Source organism: Zootoca vivipara, chromosome 6 (genome assembly GCF_963506605.1).
Source record: "Zootoca vivipara chromosome 6, rZooViv1.1, whole genome shotgun sequence".
Lineage (NCBI taxonomy): Eukaryota > Metazoa > Chordata > Lepidosauria > Squamata > Lacertidae > Zootoca > Zootoca vivipara.
The window spans coordinates 58643162-58663792 of record NC_083281.1 but is presented as its reverse complement, the minus strand read 5'-3'; the positions used below and the strand labels follow the sequence as shown (position 1 = coordinate 58663792).

Genomic DNA, 20631 nt, shown 5'->3' with positions numbered 1-20631 from the left:
TACAAATTAAATACAGCCTTGGAATGCAGAGTTGCCACTTGAGTACATGCAAGGAAATTCCTTTCTCCAATCCTATTTTAACAGCTGATGCTACCTCCTATATGAGGGTGTTTCAATGGTTGATTCAGACTGAGATAAGCTCTAGATCCATGCTCCCAAACAGACCAAGCCACAGTCTACATCAGGCTTGCCAACCATCTTCAGTCATGTTGAACTGAACTGAATTGAACTGAATTGAATTTATTCTTATGGTCACAGACCAGCTTACAAAATCAGAAGAATCATAAAAATCATAAAACACAAAGATAATACACTAAAATTTACACAGCAGGAACAATATACACACATATATGTATACAGCAGCATTTAAAATGTATAATTAGAACTGGGATACTAAAATGTAGCCTAAAGCAGGCATCCCCAAACTGCAGCCCTCCAGATGTTTTGGCCTACAACTCCCATGATCCCTAGATAACAGGACCAGTGGTCAGGGATTATGGGAAATGTAGTCCAAAACATCTGGAGGGCCGAAGTTTGGGGATGCCTGGCCTAAAGATTACCACTTGGGGTCTTATTCATTGCGGTAGCACCGCTTGCTCTCTGAGCTTTATGGCTGCTGCACAGAATTTGGCCACTTTTAGCGTAATCTCAGGGTCCGTATCTTCTACAAGGAGTTTAAGACATTGGAATTCGTTTAAAAAATTTTGTATGACCGGTGAAATGAAAGCCTGGTGTATGTCATTATAAAAATGGCAGCGTAATAAAACATGAGAGGCAGATTCTACCTCCGGCATGCCACAGGGGCAGACTCGTTCCGCATATGGTTTACCTGCGAATCTTCCCTGCAATAAGGCAGATGGCAATACATTAAATCTGGCAAGGGTAAATGCCCGTCTATATTTAGGTATTTGTAATTTTATCAAATACTTTGCTGGGGAGAATCCTCTCCCATTGTCCTTTATAGCTGGATGTTTATTCATCTCACTCACATGGCGTTGGAATTCCACATCCCAAACTCGTTGGCGAATGATTGCTCCTGCTTTCTCGTATCCTGCAGCTAACAAAGCCTGAGGCGAGAATCCCAAATCTCTTAGCTTTTCATACAGTGTGGCTTTCCATTTGGATTGGAAGGAGTCCAGAAGGGTTAGGGGTGCCAACTCAACAGAGGGAAAAATGAGTTTTAGCCAGTAGTGAATCTTTAAAATCCATATCTGGGCGCTGACAGGGATTTGCCCAACCTCCAGGCGGACCGCTATATTGGACACACAGGAGGGGATCCCCAGCAGACAGCAATAGAACTTAGTTTGAAATGATTCTAAGGGATCATAATTTGAAAAGCTGCAAATCTGTGAGCCAAATGTCAGTTGTGCTAATATTTTTGCAGCAAAAACCTGAGAGGCTGCAGGGATATATTGGCCTCCTCTCCAACAGAAAAATCTTATGGTAGCTTTAGTAGTTCTTTGGACGTTTGCAATGGTATTTTTGATTTTTGACCTGATAAAGCCATGACCCCCCTTTCCTGGAAGGTTATACCCAGGTATTTAAAAGTTGATACTTTTTCATTAGGGCGATTATCAATTCTCCATCTGTGTCTCTTTCTTTTCTTAGAGAACACCATAACTTTAGACTTACTGTAATTAATTGTTAGTTGTTCGGCCTTACAGTAAGCAGTAAGCGATCTTAAGAGTTTTCTTAGGCCTACACCGGAAAAGGAGATTAAAACTGCATCGTCTGTGTATAGGAGAATTAGGAGGGGTGAATCAGCCAACTCAGGGGGCTGAGCATTTTCTTTCTCCATATTAGGAATGGATATAAAAATTAAATAAAGTGGGCGCAAGAACGCATCCTTGTTTGACACCATGATGGGTTTGAATTTCCCTAGATAGGTGACCCTGTCGGTCGCACCTGACTCGGACACGGGTATTTTCATATAAACTACAGATAAGGGGCAGCAGACGTCTGTCTATGTTAGAGGCGCCAAGTTTTTCCCAAAGCCTATCTTGTGATATTAGATCGAATGCAGATTTAAAGTCTATAAAAGCTGCATAAAGAGATCCTCCTTTTCTTGACGTATGTTTTTCTACAAGATGCTGAAGTACTAGACCTTGGTCTAGAGTTGACCGTTTCACCCTGAAACCCACTTGTGCTTCTGAGAGGACATGTTCACGCTCCAGCCAACTCTCGAGTTTATTACAGTCATCTTCAGTCATGTTGTATCCTAACATGCATTCTGTTGCTGGTGGCTGCAGGCACCTCAGTCTCAGTAGCCATGCTTCATTATCGTACGAAATGTTTAGTGCATAGTGCAATATGAGACACAGGAAGTAGGGACTGGAATAAGAGCACATAAACTCTGGGTGTTTGGTAGCATGTCTCTATTAAAGCACTATTTTATTTAGTCCCAAGGAAACATGAGATTCTATAGATTAGTTCTTCATCATTCTTCATTTGTATAAGACATATAATAAAACATACATGCAACCAACAGCAAAATATGGGGTGCCTTTGCATTTATTCCTCTCTGTGTTACATCTCCCACTGTGAGTCCCCTCCAACAGCATACCTGGATGATCTGGATTCAAGTCTTCAACAGCAATTTGAACCACCTCAGCTAAATCCTGTTCTGTCATCATTCAGAAACAGGCAGCAGCGCTGGTCCTGAAGAGATGTATCAGTTCATGCAAATCTGATCCTGTAAAACATTGTTAAGAAGAAATTGTAATAAACACAGTGGATGGAAGAGTCACCATATGTCACAAGGGGGGGGAGTATGTTCAAATCATATTTATGAGCTTTTTCAAAAAGATTTTTATTCATTTCTTTTTTTTAGAAAACATCCAGTTGATCCTCATAAAGAACCAGGTTTCCATCGGTCATTTACTACAGCACTGTCTCCAACAGCTACAATAGGCAGATAATTCATGCTGCATATACATAATTATATTACTATAGCAATCTGAAATCTCTCTCTCTACGCACACACACAGAGAGAGACAGGACAGAGAAAGAGAGAGAAACTCTATATTCACAATTACTAAATGCTAAGGTTAGAATTTCCCCCTGCACTCATAAGAAGAAAAAGGAAGAAAACCTACCCTTTTCTTACCCTTGGATGACTCATTGTGAGGACAGTCTCAAAAGCTCTTCATCTTGAAATTAGTTACAACAACATACTTGCACAATTTGCCTTCTAATGTAAACCATAAGAGGTGCACAAATAGTGGTAGACATATTTTTCCCACCATTTTCATGCTTATATATTAAGATTCTAGGACAGTTAAAGAAATGATACTGACGTCTTCCTTTTTTTTAGCTTAACAGTGAAATTCTATACTTGTCTACTCAGAAGTTAAGTCCCACTAAGTTCAATGGTGCTTGCTTCCTAGTAAGTCAGCAGAGAAGCAGAGTTCTAGAAAATTAAATGTATATATGGAGGCAAGCAATAGTTCTAAAGCAGGAACTCTTAACACTGACATACAGTAATTCTATGATTCTATTATTCTCTTCTAAGCAAGAGGGCATTTATTTATTAATATTCTACCCCACCTTATCCTCGAGGGAGACTAACAAATCAATAATACTCAAAGCAGACAAAAGATTGAAAATTAAAGTACGAGGTGAGAGTCCATGGACTGCAAGAAGATCAAACCTATCCATTCTGAAGGAAATCAGCCCTGAGTGCTCCCTGGAAGGACAGATCGTGAAGCTGAGGCTCCAATACTTTGGCCACCTCATGAGAAGAGAAGAATCCTTGGAAAAGACCCTGATGTTGGGAAAGATGGAGGGCACTAGGAGAAGGGGACGACAGAGGACAAGATGGTTGGACAGTGTTCTCGAAGCTACGAACATGAGTTTGACCAAACTGCGGGAGGCAGTGCAAGACAGGAGTGCCTGGCGTGCTATGGTCCATGGGGTCACGAAGAGTCGGACACGACTAAACGACTAAACAACAACACCCCACCTTATCCTCGAGGGAGACTAACAAATCAATAATACTCAAAGCAGACAAAAGATTGAAAATTAAAGTACGAGGTGAACTCAAATGTCACACAAGCAGACTTCCACTTCTGTAATAGGACTCTCCCTTCCTCTCCTCACCCCCCACCCTCAGCCCTCCACACACACACACATACACGGACTGTCTTGGAGAATACACCAACTCTCTAGAGCAGATGGTGGATTGCAGGAAGGAGGAGAAGATGGGACTAGTCTTTACTGCAATCAAGTGACAGAGTGGCTTGCGCGCTGCCACTTCCTTCCGTAAGTCCTCTTTCCTTGTCCTGGACTGATCCAGTACATCTATACACACATATACATGAGGAATTATGCCAAAGAGTGAGGCATTCTCATTAACCAGTCTTCTCCAAACTGGTGCTCTCCAGATTTTTTGGAATACAACTGCCATCAGCCCTAGCATCATGCAGCAGCATCCAGAATATCTGAAGGGCACCTGGTTGAGGAAGGCTGTCGTAGGCTCTCTTTGTCAGCACAAAATGAGATTTGGAAGCTGCTTTTGTTTGAATTAAATCAGTTTTCTCTCTCCAGTCTCCAGAGTTTCCACAATTCTGCTCCTGCAATATTCAGTTCCAATCCCAGCATTCAGCTCTGGTTCTAGAGCCAGACATTTTTAAACACTGTCCCGCTGGAGTTCCCTGTCCAGGATTGTTATAGGTCTTATTAAAGGAAATCTCCAGCCTCCAAAAGCTGAATTAAAATCGCTGGAGCTATCCACATCTGCATTTCCCACACTTGGGGGAAGGGGAGAAATGGAGAGAGAGAGAGAGAGAGAGAAAGAGAAGAACAGGCAGATTGAGGCATTTTTTCAATACCTGAAGCAAAAAAAAATTGGGGAAATAAATTTCATTTGCCAGTGGAAATGGCAATTTATCATTAACCACTAGCACTGAATCAAAGCCAACTGCACACAACAACTTTTCCCTTCTTCTGCTCAAATATAAGAATGCAATTAAAACAGGCAGGTGGAGAACACCACAGCATCGCCCAGGTTCCTGGACCAGCCAAGGCAGCAGCTGCTCATTACAAAAAAAAATATGCATTCTAAATTCTTCCAAATGAGGACACTACACAGTATTGGAAGCATTTACTCAAAACACTTCTGCTGCCAAGAGATTCATTTGAAATTCGGATCACCGTGAAAACTATTGTGAGTGCATTTGCTGTGGCAACATGCCCAAGTAACCCAGCAAGAGATTTAGGGCATGTGGATGCCATTTCTATCATTTTGGCAAATTAAGTTTGCCATTTCTCAGAAGTCCTGGAAACTAGCCAGTCGTAACATAATAAAACAGCTGTGCTAGGATTACTGTTTCATATTGTCACTAACTGCAAGCTATTGGAAGCCCTGCCCTGAACTTGAAGGGGATGAATATTTCAATCCATGCATTAAGAAAAGGGAAAGACCAAATCAAAATCCCCCACCCTCCGCTTTTCATCTTCCTTTACTCATAAGAAAATCAAAATTCACACAGAGTAACACAATACATATCCCACAATTTAAAGTAATATTGACATATGCATGCACGTGTATTTTACAATCACCTTACTGCAGGTTCTGGTGACCAACAAGAGAGTCCAAAATCATATAGTGTTCCACATGCAGAGCAGTTCACCAAGAGGTCACACCAATTTTTACAATGTCCTTTTATCCTTGGGTTTTTAGCTTGAAGTTTAAGCTACAATTTGAAAATGTACTGTTCATCCTGGGTATTTATGTTTAAAAGGTAATCAATATATTATTTAGGATAAGTTGCATTCCCTGCTTACTTGCATTCCAGCCTATCAAAGGCCTTTTCTGCAGTGACAAACACCACTACAGTGGTACCTCGAGTTACAGACGCTTCAGGTTACAGACTCCGCTAACCCAGAAATAGTACCTCGAGTTAAGAACTTTGCTTCAGGATGAGAACAGAAATAGTGCAGCGGCAGCGGGAGGCCCCATTAGCTAAAGTGGTACCTCAGGTTAAGAACAGTTTCAGGTTAAGAACGGACCTCCAGAACGAATTAAGTTTTTAACCCGAGCTACCACTGTATATGTTTTGTATTTTATAGTAAGTTCCTTCTCTGCAATAAAATAAAATAAAATAAAAATTAATAAATATTTTAGTAATGGCTTATTATGCAGAGGTTAGTATTTTATTATCCACACCGAGAAGAGAGATAGGCAGACAGTTCTCAAGGGATGCTGGGTAATTATGAGGCTTAGGAATCAATTTTGCATCCTGCCAAGGTAGAAAAAAATCAGCCTAGACCCCTACTTTTCTTTTTTTAAAAAATTGGAAGTATGAATCATATAAAGCATATTACAGTACTGCACGTTAAGACCAGCTGGTCCTGCTCCATTGTTCAGTTTATGCTCTTCTTCACGTCAAGTACCTTTTGCGATTTTATAGGTACACTCAAAGTGTCTCCTGCCTGAATACCCAACTTTTGGAACAAATTGGGCAATATTTGGGCTCTTGTAGAGTTTCTCTTTTTGCCCAGCATATCTTGAACAGAACTTAAGAACACAAGAGCTTTGCTAGATCAGATCAAAGGTCCATAAGATGCAACCTAATGCCTCATGGGAAACACACAGACAAGATAGAGTGCCTTTGAATATGGGGGAAATGCCACGTAGCAGCCTTGCCAATACAGTGTTACCTCGGTTTATGAACACAATTGGTTCCAGAAGTCTGTTCATAAACTGAAGTGTTCATAAACTGAAGCGAACTTTCCCATGGAAAGTAATGGAAAGTGGATTAATCTGTTCCAGACAGTCCACGGAGTACTTAAATTGAAGCGTTCATAAACTGAAGCGAACTTTCCCATTAAAAGGAATGGAAAGTGGATTAATCCGTTCCAGACGGGTCCGCGGAGTACTCAACCTGAAGCGTACTTAACCCGAAGCATGGGTGTAATTGGTTCCGGAAGTCTGTTCATAAACTGAAGCGTTCATAAACTGAAGCGAACTTTCCCCTTGAAAGTAATGGAAAGTGAATTAATCCGTTCCAGATGGGTCCTCGGCGTTCGTAAACCGAAAATTCGTAAACCAAGGTGTTCATAAACCGAGGTTCCACTGTAGCTGTATAACTTCCCAACATACGAGGACTGAATGTGGCAATGAGTTCCTGGCAGCCCCCCACCAGGAGGGCAATGCATGGGACTGCTTTGGGATACTTCTCAAAATATTTTGAAAACACTACATTATTTTGTTACCCATGCTTAGTTTTGTTTCTTTAGTTATAAGAAAGGCATTTTCCCTCTTTTTCATGGTAAGATGATTTTTATGCATAAGATTGGTTTATCCATTTCAAATTCAACTTGGTACCATATGCGGATAGCACTCAGCTGAGTCTTTTTCCCAATTCAAAAAAACTTGCCTTGGGCTTTGTCACAGATGTGTTTTCCACACTTTGCTCCAAAGCCACAAAAATAGCTTATTATTCTATGCAGTATTGAGGTGTTTGCTTTTCATTTTAATGAAAACTGAAAATTATTTCAATTTCATTAAGTGTCCAAAGGCCAAGAAAAATTGGGCCTGAGTTGATTTGTGAGCTGTCAGTTATCCATTCCTTACTGGAACCTCAATCCTAAAAACATATGCAACTTGGAAATAAGTTCCATTGACTTAAACTGAACTAACTTTCAACCAAGCATGCTTTGGGTCACAGTTTAAAGGAAAAAATCAAAATCCATGAAAATCAACAGGAATTCGGCAAATGACATCATTGGGATGTATCACACAGAATTCTATCAATTTACATTTTGTAAAACTGAAATGACAGTTTATATGAGGGGTGGAGAAAGTTTGGCCCAGGAGCAGAATGAACACTCTGTGCCTCTCTACCAGGCCCTAAGGAATCTCCCCACACCTCTTTCAACAAGCCACCCCCTCACCAGCCCTTATACTGGCTTTTAAGTGCTTTTGCAAAACTGGAATGTGTCCCATACCCCTCAACTGCCCCAGTTAAAATGTGACATCCTAATTTTGGGTGCCATGCCCTCAGTAGAAACCACGAGCCCTCACAAGTCCAGAATGTTTGCCATTGTACAAAGATGAGAGTTGCATCTGCCGGTCCACCCTACTTCACCTCTGGCCCCACCTATCACTATCGTGTTCTGCAGCGAACCCAGGGGGCAGTCATGTAAGTCTGTCGCAGAGAAATAGAGGGTCTTGTGTCACCATTGAGGTTTAAGGAATTGTAAGCTTCAATCCCCAATACATTCACTAGGGCATGGGTGGACAAACTAAGGCCCAGGGGCCGGATCCGGCCAAATCGCCTTCTAAATACAGCCCACGGACGGTCCGGGAATCAGTGTGTTTTTACATGAATAGAATGTATGCTTTTATTTAAAATGCATCTCTGGGTTATTTGTGGGGCATAGGAATTTGTTCTTTTTTTTTTCAAAATATAGTCCGTCCGTCCCCCCCGCAAGGTCTGAGGGACAGTGGACCCGACCCCCTGCTGAAAAAGTTTGCTGACCCCTGCAACTAGGGAGTATGTCTGTTCTGTGGGATTAACTTCTGAAGAAGCATGTTTAAGGTTTCATAGTTAGCATTGTGTAAACTTATGTGGGCTAAAGCCCACAAAATATTTCACAAAAGCAGAAAAGGTCAATGAATACTCATGCTGTCATACTTTTGGCGGCTTTAAAACTCTGGGTCAGGATCCATATTTACAACAATTTCTCTGTCTATTAATTTTTGTTCCAAGTGACAGCTATAACAGTAATAGAAATATAGGAGGGGAAGTCTAATAAATCCTGTACATCCTTCACAGCTGCCATCCTTTGCTGTTTTAAGGGTAAAAAACATCCCGGGCACCTAGGAACAATGACCTCTGCTTTTTCAGTGTGGGCCCCTAAATACTTGATAATGGCATCTAAGAATCTGTAATTATTTCCTATTCCAAAATAAAACTAGGTATCAAAAGCCATATCAGTTTAAAAATAGAACTGCCCAAACATTTTTACAGCTTAAAAAGTACAATCATAACATTCTGTCAACATCTTAATCCAAAAAACTATACTCAGCATTTGAAACCTGCCAGTTATTCTAAAACATACAAAATAAACTAAAATTAATAAAAAAGAAGCTACGTGTCAAGATACAAAGGTTTTAATTGAAGTGTAATTCTTGGCTTTTTTAGTCACATAACTGCCTTCCAAACCAATTTTCTTCTATCATGCATGTTTGTGGTACTGTAGTAATTTACTGCACAAACAGAAAATCTTTCCTGGTATTTTTTTTAAAAAAAACTTTAGATGAAGTAAGTCCAGTGAGAAGTGTGAATTTATGAACATTCTAACACATAGCTGTCATGGTTATTCAATGCATCATTTTTCCTTTCTCAGGCACCAAACGACAGCCAAATCTTCCTTTAGTAGCCACTTGCCCTTCATCCAGCTCTGACATAAACAGCTAAGAACGCTTTTACAAACCCAGTCACCTCTGTGATTTGTTCTAACTTTATAAACCTTACACTTGGCTCCTATCGGCAGACCTGTTGGCAGCTAGATCTTAGTCATGTCATGCTAGCCCATTGCTCCCTAACCAATTACATCATATGTCAACATATTGTAACATTGATTAATAGGCATAACATAATAAAAAGCAGCCCTTTAGTAAAAGAAGGTCAACCACATTGTAAGCAGGAGCCCTGCCAATTCTCTAAGGGCCCTTTCTGCATGACTTTTAAGGGTAGAATTAAGATGTAGAACCTCAAAAGGATTCTCATTGGAAAGAGAGATTTCATGCTACACAGGCACCCTCATAAAACTACAAAGGGGAACCCAAACATGTCCAGTCTCAGGATTACAGGACTGCAGTTCTTCTTAGTTTTTGCCTTCCTTCTTGTCTCCATATAGAGCTATTTTTCAAATTGCTTGCATCTGGACTGGGAAAACTCTAGGCAACTAGTCATTCGTGTTGGTGTTTTCTCAGTTCCATGAGGCATTTTCCCCTAAATGTTGGCTCTTCAGAATTTAATGTGTTCTTCCAATCCTCATTTGCCTACTTCACATTCTTACTAATTTTAATCACAACTATAATCATCAAAAATATGCAAAATCATCAAAAGCCTGCATAGTATAGAACATAAATCAGCATTTAGCCCGAGACAAGAATGCCATACTGGAAGGGCCTTGGCCTGATCTGACAGCATTGTTATGTGAAACTACAGCTGCGCTTTTGAAAGCTTCCATATACAGGTAGTGCAAAGGCCTTGATATGCCAAAAAGATACCGAGAGGCAACCAATGCCTCTTTTGGCTTACATAGATGCAGCCTACATGAAAGATATTCCCATAAAGTTCAATAGAACCTATTCCCAAGTAAGTGTTTGTAGGACTGCTGCCCAATATGTACATGGTTGTTGGCAATCTTCTGTCTCAGGAGACTATGGAAGTGTGTGCCTTCAAGAGTGAAGTCAAACCATATAAGAAAATTGTATGTTTTGCAGGTGGGGTAGATGAAGGCGTCTGGTTTCGCTGCAGGTGCACCAAGCTGTTTCTTCTCTCTGCACTAGGGGAGACTGAGGCACTGAACAAAGTTGCAGAGTCATGATCTACACTGCTCCCCATTCAACCACAAAGCTTACTGAGTGGCCTTTGAAGTGGTCAAGAACCCTCAACCTCTCCAAGTTGATAAATGGCAATTAAAATAAACCATTTATCAACAACCGTAGCCTTTGCACTCATTACCTCATTTTGCTTTAAGGGCAAAATACATCTACCCTATACATTCATTTGTGCAAAGTGTAATGCTATTTCACTCTAATGCAGAAATCTAAATGTGCATTATCTACTCCTTGTTATGTTCCATGTCTATGTAAGGTCACTTGTGCTTCCCTGGCACTGGAGAGGCCTAAAAGGGCAAACGTCGTTGTAATTTTCTTAGGAACCCAATCTGCAATTTTAAATTACCGTACTTTTCCGTGTATAAGACAAGGTTTGTTTATTTTAAAATGTTAAAAATTGGGGGTCATCTTATACACTGAATGTGCATAGGGGGGACTTGGGACTGGTTGCTGCCGCGAGCCAGAGATTTTCAGCAGCTATTTGGCATGCTATTGGTGGCTGGCTGCATCAAGGGCTAGTTTTTACTGGCTGGCACTGCAGCAATTGGTTGGGCGACAGGCAGCTTCTGTCAGCGAGGGGAGAGATGATAGGCAGCTTTTGCGACTTGTGCGAGCGGCAGCTTAGGTCAGTTAAGTGAGCGAAATTCAGCATTCCCCCCCCAAAAAAAATCTCAACAAGTCTGAACCCTCCCCCCAAAAGCTAAACAACTCTGGGCAATCTCCCATTTTCTTAATTTGAAGTCCGCAAAAATAGGGATGCCTTATACATTGGGGGGTGGGTGTTGTACACAGAAAAATACGGTATGCTGTGAATCTACATGGCCTCGTGGTGCGATTTGTCTCTCTTTCTGACACCACACCAGCCCATGGCACAGGGCAACGTCACCCAGTATCATCACAGGCACTGGGTCACATAGGAAGAACACAAACAAAACTCCTGCTCCATTTCAACCCTTTACAGAGGCTGCGGCATTAGCCTTTAATGTGAACAGCCTTCAAACAGAAGTGCCTACAAAATATTAGCAGAAAATAAGATTGTATGACTGATGCAGAAATGGAATGAGTTGTGGTGGACAAATGGTTTGTATTTATCAAATGTTCTTGACCATTTAGATGTTCACAGCAAAGGGAAAGAAACATTTCTCAGTAGTCAACTTGTCTGTAAATCAAAATATTTGTGCATGCTGCACCTGAATATGCCTGTGAAACTAAACAACCTGGATAACATCTTACTTCAAATTATCCAAAGAATTTAGACTAACTCTTTAAATAAAAGGTCCTTTTTTAGAATGCTGCAGAAAACTAATACTTGGGGGAGATATGGGTGCTTGCCATATATGGGGGTCGGGTGGGGGTGAGCAGTGCTAGGGAGAGAACTGTAGAAACTTTAAACAAATATAGGAAGATTGCCAATTTTAGAATTTGGCGTATTCTTTTTTGGTTATTTACTAAAAAGTGTGACCATCTGACACACTTTATCAATTAATAGGAACAAGAAGAAAATGATGGTATTGTGTTTGCTGCACACAAGAGTATCACTGTCCATCTGTGTTATGAAGATTAAACCAATGGACGGGGAGAATGACGAAGCAAGTTCCACAATGGAACTCTACTTAACTTTCCCCCAATGGTATTTGCATACTCCAAACTCTGACCCACATACATAGATGGGGCTGGGAGCACACAGTATCTAGTTAGAGAGGAGACAGCAACCCCACCCCCACCCCCGGCCTTGCAATACACTTTAGTGGGGTGGGGAGCAGAGAGGGTGAGCTCCTATCCTACACTCTCAGGGGTATCCAAAAGGCTTTCTAAGGGTACATGGCAGAATATGTTCTGATCTAGATAAAATAGTATTATTAAAACTACCGTACCTCCAAGTTATCTTTGCCAGAGAAAGGGTATGCCAGTGAGACTAAACTCTCAAAAGCATTATGCAATTATTCTAAGTTTGAGAAACACAGCTGTAGGGAATCTTGTGGGACTCAGCCCCACATGGAGAGAGAGCTGAGTTCCAGTACTTCAGCCTGCTTAACAGCCTTCAGCCATTTAAAACAAACCCAAGCACTATATGCCATTACTGTTTTAGGCTGCCAAGGGCGTGCTCTCACACATTTCAAATATACCGTTTCAACACTTTAAACCATATGTCTAACTCCTTTTCACCCCAAGTTAATGAACAGTACAAAAAGGAACAAAGAAACTAAGGCTGCAATCCTTAACACACCTATAGGGAGCAGTTTTTGTTTTTCTCAGTAATTTATGTACAGTATAAGTAAGCAAGGACAAGATCCAATTGCAAAAGTCACACTTGGATTCTGTATACTGTAGTTATTTTAACAATGCAGATCACTGAGCAGGGAGAACAGAAATTGCTTGTACTTGTAAATCCACTTGAGGGAATCCGAACACAGATTATGGAGTAACTTTGCCAAACTGATTGGATTGACATCATTAAAACAAATTACACAGCATAACAGTTCTGAGTTTAAATATTTATTTTAACGAAGGTTGTGCTTTAAATATCCTTCAGAAGGTTTCCAACAGTTTAAAAAAGAACCCACAAGACTGAAGCTTTTTGAAACCCTTTGCTAGAGCCAATGATTGGCTAGTATGTCAAATTTGTGTAATACTGTATGTCACATTTGTGTAAATTTGTATATAATCAGGGATTTTTTTTTCAGAGAGAACTCAGAAACTCAGTTCTGGCACCTCTCGGGGGGGGGGGGGGCGCCATTTGCCATTCTAAGGGAATGAGGGAGGTGTTCATGGTTCCAGCACCTCTTTTTCTAGAAAAATAGCACTGAATACATTGGCTGCTCATAATTTTCAAGGGAAGAGCGCCATCTGGTGAAAAACAGTATGTCCTCGCAGAATGCATCACAAGTGTCTTGAGCAGCAAAACCAAACAAACAAAACAGGTGAACTATGCAGCTGCAAATCCAAATAGTACTCTTTTGTTACACTTATTCTGTTTAAGATGGTAAAGATGAAAGGATAATGGTGTGAACAGAAAGAAGCAGTGAATAAAAAGCAACAACATAAGGGAGATTATCTTGACCCTATACCAGTGAAAAGGAGGAATGGATCCTAGCAAAAAAGAAATATTATTTCTCAGCAAGGATGGACATAGACAGACTAGTCTTCACAGGAATGTAGTTAGTGGCCTTTTATCAGGCCAGTTTATTTGTCCATTTAGTACATTCTGGTCTTCTGTGACCAGCAGCAGCTCTCTGGGTGGTGTGGGATGCAAGTAAGGCGGTGATGGGGGGACTATTTATACAACAAAATTCAATTAAAAGGAAATTGAAAGGAAAAAGGAAAAAAGAAATCTTGGACGAAATCACAGAAAAGGAGAAGAAATTATAAAAAAGCTAACAAGGAGTCAGTAAAGTAGGCAGTTAAAATATTACAAACCCAATACAGTACTGTACTACAATCCACCTTGAACACCGTTCTTCTGTGGGAAAACGGGTTAGATTATAACCTTATCTCTGTGTTATGTCCAGTAGGTATGCATGCCCTTCCGGGCTAGGATCTATATTTTGTTGTTGGTGTTGGTGTTTTTTAAAAAGACACCTGCACACGCGCTGATGAAGCCATAAAAATCAATGAATATTATCCATAAAATCAAAAAGTTGCAGCCCTACGTTTTGAAACGAGTAATTTTACCCGTTTTTTTAAAATGCTAATTATTGAGGTATGCAAATATATGCAAATCAGGAAGCTAACAGACAGGTACACGCACACATATATAACATTTATAATCCTAAATCAATGGTGTCTTAACATCTAAATTCGTGCAAGGCGGTGAAAGAGATAAGGAGGGAAATCCCGCCTCCCGTTCCAGGAGGGGAGGGGCCAAGCGGCTCGCGGCGGCGGCGCGGGGGGGGAAGCGAGAGGCTGAGAGTGAAGCCCCGCCCCTCACTCGCCCTCCTCCCGCCTCCCCCTTGCGGCCCAGCGGCCGAGGCGCTGTGAGGGAAACCGAGCGGGTTTTCCGGCGTCGTGAGAGAGCCGCGCGAGGCCCCCGCCGAGCAGCTCCAGCCCGAGCCAGCCGCCCAGCCGCGGGGGAGAGCGAGGTTACCGTTTGCCTTGCCGAATTCTCGTGGTGTTTGGTCGGGCGGCTGCGATAATGGCGTCCTTCCTCGCGAGAGATCCTCCGGAGTCGCCACCGCGCAGGCGCCACAAAGCCCCGCCGCTCCCCTTCGACTGCCTCGAGGCGCCGCGCACGCGCGCTAAAGGGCTCCCACCTTTGGTCCGCGGCAGCCAACCCAACGCCAGAGCCTCAAGCCGACGAGCGACTGGACTACGCGTCCCGGAGGACCTTGCGCGCGGGGGGACTCCCGTGAAACCCACTTCTCCCGAGGCATGCTGGGAGTTGTAGTAACCAGGGAAAGAAGAAGTGGACGCTGGGGAGTGTAGTTGTAAAGCTCAATGATGCTTTGGGCTCAGAGTTTGAAAGCTTGAGGCCACCAGGCGGCAGAACTAAAGCAGAGCGATGGTTAGGAAGAAGTTTTCACGGATCGTCACACCCACCAAATATCGCTCAAAGCCTCAAGAAACGTGTAGCGTGATTTTGTATATATGATGTGTGTGTGGCTCAGACACACAGACAGTCACCGATACATTACATATAGAAGGAGAGATAATTAATTTCTTTTTATCACATTAATACCTTTCTTCCAAGGGCCTCAAGCTGGCATACACTGTTCTCCCTCTTCCTATTTTATCCGCACAACAACCCTGTTGCTGAAAAACAGCTATTTTCCCCAAGTCAAAGTCAAGTGAGCTTCCCGATTGAGTGGGGACTGGAATCATAGTCTCCCAGATCTTAGTCCTATACATTGAACAACAAGGAGGAACTGACTTGGTGTTAAAACCAGTCAGAAATGTGGAAGAAGGTCTAGCTCTGTGGCAGAACACCTACTTTACATGCAAAAGGTCCCAGGACTGGGAATGGCTCCTGTCTGAAAACCTGGTGCTGGTCAGTAAGAAAGCAAAACAATTTATCTTGTAGAACCTTAAAGGTGCACAAATTTAATCCAGTGTAAGCTTTTGTACAAATACCATTCCATTTTTATTTTATTTGGTTATTTAACAAGATTTATAGACCACTTAATAAAATAAATACATTAAAATCTCTAAGGCGTTTACAAAGCCAGGTAGACAAGTTGTCTACCCATGATTCTATGTGCAGAACAAATCTCCCTAGGATAGCAGCACCACGTCCAATGCCATTCATTTGAAGCACGTGGCTGCCCCCCCCAAAAAAAACACTCCAGGGAACTATGGTTTACCCCTCACACGACTAAATCCCCAGCACATTTAAGAAACTACTGTTTCCAGGATTATTCAGGGGAAGCCATGTGTTTAAATGTAGGTTGTTGGTGTAACTCTAGAGATCCTAGGTAAAAAGCTGGACCTGGAAGAGTGGTATCTCATGCAAAATAATAATAATTGAAATGGCATCTGCAAATGGCCAGAACAGGGATAGCAATTTGCAAGGCAAGTGTAGCAAGACAAGGGTACTGTTTCTGGTAAACTGGGCAGCTGGTGCGGTGCATATGTTGAATTATGTATACAAATGTAACTGAACTACAGCTTCCCATTGTGTTTTATTGTCTTTTGGCCTCACTGGTTACAAATTCAGAGAGAGGGGAAACTATGTGGCAACATTAGGCTAACAATTCAGCATAACCTTTCATGGGCTACAGTCCGCTTCATGAGAATGACAGTTCACATATCTATTGATGGGAATTCTCATCTACAGAAACTTATAAGGTCCCTCTGACTTCCTTTGCAATAAACCTAATAACTACAAATAACAGTTTTATTCCTCAACATGTATTATGTCATACTATGTTTGTTTATGTTTTAAGTTTCTGTTAACCATGGCAGGGCCCTGGGATTCTCAGCTTTTCCCAAGCAAATCAGTGTTTGACAAACACTGTCCATAACCTCATTTATCAGTTCCAAGGTATTTTTAAATATTATTATTATTATTCAAAGCAAATTCTATATACCTGGTGTATAATTTACACCAGTTGTCATTGTTTATACTACATTTTTTAGATTTGCCTTGAGACAGTATTTACCGGCAAACCTCTTTTGTTGACCACAAGAATTACGCTTTCCATTTTTAAGTTTGGAATAGACATATATAGATATGTACATATATGAAAACAGTACCTACAGACAGAGAGACAGGTCTTACTCTGTGCTGGGGCTCCCCTGGAAACCTAAAGGGAAAGCAATATCTATGGCAGTGTTAATGCTGTGAGCCCCACCATCCTATGCTCAGGTTGTGTACATGGGTAAATAAAACCATATATCCTAAAGACACCACAGTCTCCACTGACACTCATTCCCCCCAAAATGAACCCTGGGTAAGCGCTTGGAACCCCCAGAATCTCTCACTGCTCGGGGATTGCAGTGGTGTGTAACAATATTCGTACTATTGCCTCTCTCCACAAGCACTTTGGCCTTCATCTGCCTGTTTGCCATCTGTAAACAGTGTGGATGGATACTGAACAAACATCACTATCTTTAAAAAGAAGCAAAAGAAAAGCAAGGTATGCAAATCACTAAAGCATCACACAGGACTCTGCAGAAGAATGTCCTGCGCAAGGCAGGGGATTTATTCGGGCCATTTCTATATGCAAAACTCACAGGCAGCAGGCAGTGAGTCCAGCCTCTCCACCAAAAATTAGAACCAATGAAGAATCCAGCTGTGGGATGGGTTGAAATTTAACTATCTGTTTGGCTCCCCACACCATCACCACCACCAAATCGGTGTGCCCCTGGGTGATCAGAATAGTTCATAAACAGAACTGGGCTTATTGAAGTCCGATCACTCATAGCATATTATTCCAGCTTTGCGCTGGGAGAGCACTCGTTCCTCTGGCTATATAGACCCTGCAGGAGGCCTTGGTGCTGGTCCAAAATGGTCTTTCTGACCAACCTGAAGGTAACGAATGTCACACATTTCAGCAAGCAGCTGACAACTCTCTGGGGGCAGCAGCAGCAGCAGCATCTGATACCAGCCAGAGCATGCAGCTTGGCCACTTGTACTTATAAAAACAGATACGCTTCATGTAAGTATCTATGTTTGTTATCCTTCTTGTTAGAAGTGCATCACTGGCACCTGTGTGAGGATGGGGCATCACATAGCAGAAACTGTGAGGGCGAAAGCCATTTAAGAAAGTTAAGAAAAATGGTGGCCATTATTTCAGATGAGAAAGAACACAGAGGGAATTTTATACTGCAATTGAAATGGAGGGAAAGAAAGATAATTTTTATAAGAAGGGGGAATAAATGAGAAATTGAAGATTCACTGCCAATGTTCAGTGGACTTTCCTCCTTGCCAGCTGCATAGGAATAAAATGTCACCCTTTACAAGTTTGCTGGTGCATTTGAGTTAGTAATTATTCTACAGATTGTGAGTTTGGTGAAAGCAGCAGCTGTAATGGTTATACGATATGAAAATGAATGTAAGTCATTAGCTATCCAACAGGAGCCAAACTGAATAGGAAAAAGTTTTCATTATTGCCAGTCAGTCTGAATGCCAATGCCATAAATACTGAGGTTCTGCAAAATATCAGAGAGGAGGAAAATGCTAGTGTTGTGTTGAGAACTGTTTGCATTTTAACAAGAGCTGGGTTGAAACTGCCTCTGGAGCAGAAGCTCTCTGCAGGGCTACACTTCTAAAAATGGGTGCTGGGGATGAAGCTGCCTGAAAAATACACTGAAAAACCTGTTCCCCCCCCCATTCTAAATGTGCAAATGCAGGCAGTGGTTGATCAGTGGAGCAAAAATGCGTTCTGTGAATGCTCAGAGTAATTTCCATCTTTATGATTAGTCCACCTGTTCTGCAGCTTTATTAACTAGATTTTGTACTGGTTCGGATGAAACCTGAACGCAGGTGAATAATTTTTCCCCAGACTCAGCTTTCCATCTTTAAAATGGGGATGTGCACAACCCACCTCATAAGATTTATTATGAGAATGAGGGGAAGAATTTTGCTCCATAATAAATGACTGCTTTTTGAAGAAGGATTAGGTGTGCAGAATAATTGGGGTGTTTGTTCTAAAGAACAAGAAATAGTGTAATACCACATTATTGTTGATACTTGGGCAATGTCACACTGTCTAAATGTCTATCCTTGTGTTCCTCTATATTAATTACTCTTTTTTGACAAGTGGCAGGAAAAGTTATGCTTAATGTTTCTGTACTGTTCCTTGCTGAAATCCACAATGTGTAATCTTCAGACAACATGCTTGGTGCCCAGCAAGGTCACCTTTATTTCTTTTAATGTAATGGGTATTTTGTGGTGCCCACAACTGTTTCCTAGATTTCCAAATGTGCCCAAGAAAGTGGAGAGCCTCTGAATTAGGGCATTTTGACAGGGGTAATGTTTCAAAACAAACCCTTTGCCATTCATTGGCTGTCTGGCATTTCAAGAAGCCAGTGACATGGAATGATATTCAGCTATATACATTATTGTAAATCCTATAATAATTAAAATCTTTGAACTTGGAACTCTATCCCATGCTACTGTGGGGAATATTAAGAGTGATTAATTCAAGTTTCTCTAAAATTTGCTGGTGCATTGTTCACTGAAGGAACCAAGCCAACAAACTTTGGGGTGTTTTCTGACCAATGTATGGAAGGTTTATTTATTTTTAAATAGTTTAAATTGACAGGTTTGTGTTTCAGGAAAAACTGAAACACAGAACAAAGCAGAACTAAATCCGTTCAGAACAATGTCAATTGATAAAGTGGAACAAATTGCACTAACGATTCACATTAAGAAAAACACATTTCTTGGAAGCACATAAGCCAAAAGAAGCTGTGTGAATGATCCACAAAAAAAAAAAATCCAGTCAGGCAGCACCTTCACAAAATAGTAAATGAACTTTTAAGCTTTTGGATCAGGGAAGACATTTTTCAGTTTGGGGGGGGAAATAGTGAAAATAAGTTTGTGGCATTTTGGTTGGTCCTAACAAAGGTACTGCTGACTGTGGCATTTGGAATGTTTCCTAGAAAAGATTAATCTGCAAAAACTACTTTTGAACAGAAAACAAGATCAAGGTTTTTAAGGACTCTTGCAACTTAAGAAGCAAAATATACAATTTCTATAACCATAAAAGGCACAGTATTTCATAATTTCTGTGCTATTCTCCATCATTCAAGACCCCCCTCCCCACAGAGGCACAATTATTGCCAGATCTTTTTAATGTTAAAGCAAATCCACAGGAAATTTTGAGTCATTTCTTCCCATCTTAGTATATGGTATGACTCAGAGGTGTGTCTGTAACAGGGAGTTTCCCCTTTTTGGCCTTTCAGAATGTTTTCTGAAACCAGTGCAAACAGCCTCAAAAACCTCACTTTCCATGCCCTGCTCTCAGTGCCAGAGTTTTATTCAAGAAGCGCATGTTATTATGTGATATATACAGTATACAGCTAGCTATAATGGTGATTAAAAGCAACGGATCTTCTCATTTTTGCAGCCTGATCCTATTATGCATGTTTACTTAGAACAATATTTCAGTGATTTCAATGAAATTTACCCCCTCCCAAATGAATGTGCTTAGGAGCGTAGGCTCATTGAGCCAAGTCCATGACAATCTTTATCGTGATCACTTTCACAGGTCACTATTCCACTCCCATTTTATAGATGAGAAACTGAGGAGGCTGGTTGCCAAATGGGTATTTTGTTTCTTTTGTGAATACATTTGACATAGTCAAATTTATTTGTGTGAACTAATAAGGGGCCCCCAAGTGGACTGCACGCAGGGCAACACAGATCATAAAGCTATCGCTGGTGGTCTGACTCACCCATCTCTGTTGTTTGTTATCCGAAGTCAGCCTTCCCCAGCACAGAGCCCTCCAGATGTTTTGGACTAGAAATCTCATCATCCCCAGCCATTGCAGCCATGTGAAGCTGGGCCTGATGAGAGCTGTAGTACATAGTATATGGAGAGGACACCAGGCGCCAAAGGTTGTCCTTAGCCATACCTGGGTCTGTTGGACCTAATAAAAGAGGCACCGATATC

At 41.4% G+C, this 20631-nt stretch overlaps 2 protein-coding genes across 5 annotated transcripts in view; one reads left to right on the top strand and one right to left on the bottom strand.

The window, feature by feature from the left end:
• Positions 1-20631, bottom strand: part of BANP (BTG3 associated nuclear protein) — a 166929-nt gene that overhangs the window by 140232 nt on the left and 6066 nt on the right. For 3 of the 4 annotated variants that reach the window (XM_060276034.1, XM_035118178.2, XM_035118181.2), the window contains exons 1-2: positions 14661-14802; positions 2564-2692 (exon numbers count right to left, since the gene is read on the bottom strand). In XM_060276034.1, the coding sequence (XP_060132017.1) occupies positions 2564-2633 (70 nt within the window). In that variant the 5' untranslated portion in view covers positions 2634-2692; positions 14661-14802. Of the gene's footprint in view, positions 1-2563; positions 2693-14660; positions 14803-20631 lie in introns of those variants that run through there. The other variant, XM_060276033.1, reaches the window with a different exon arrangement.
• The window catches only part of CA5A (carbonic anhydrase 5A), a 30005-nt gene continuing 26623 nt past the window's right edge, over positions 17250-20631 (top strand). Inside the window, exon 1 of the mRNA XM_035119187.2 lies at positions 17250-17670. Coding sequence (XP_034975078.1) covers positions 17520-17670 — 151 coding nt within the window. The 5' untranslated portion in view covers positions 17250-17519. The remainder of the gene's footprint in view (positions 17671-20631) is intronic.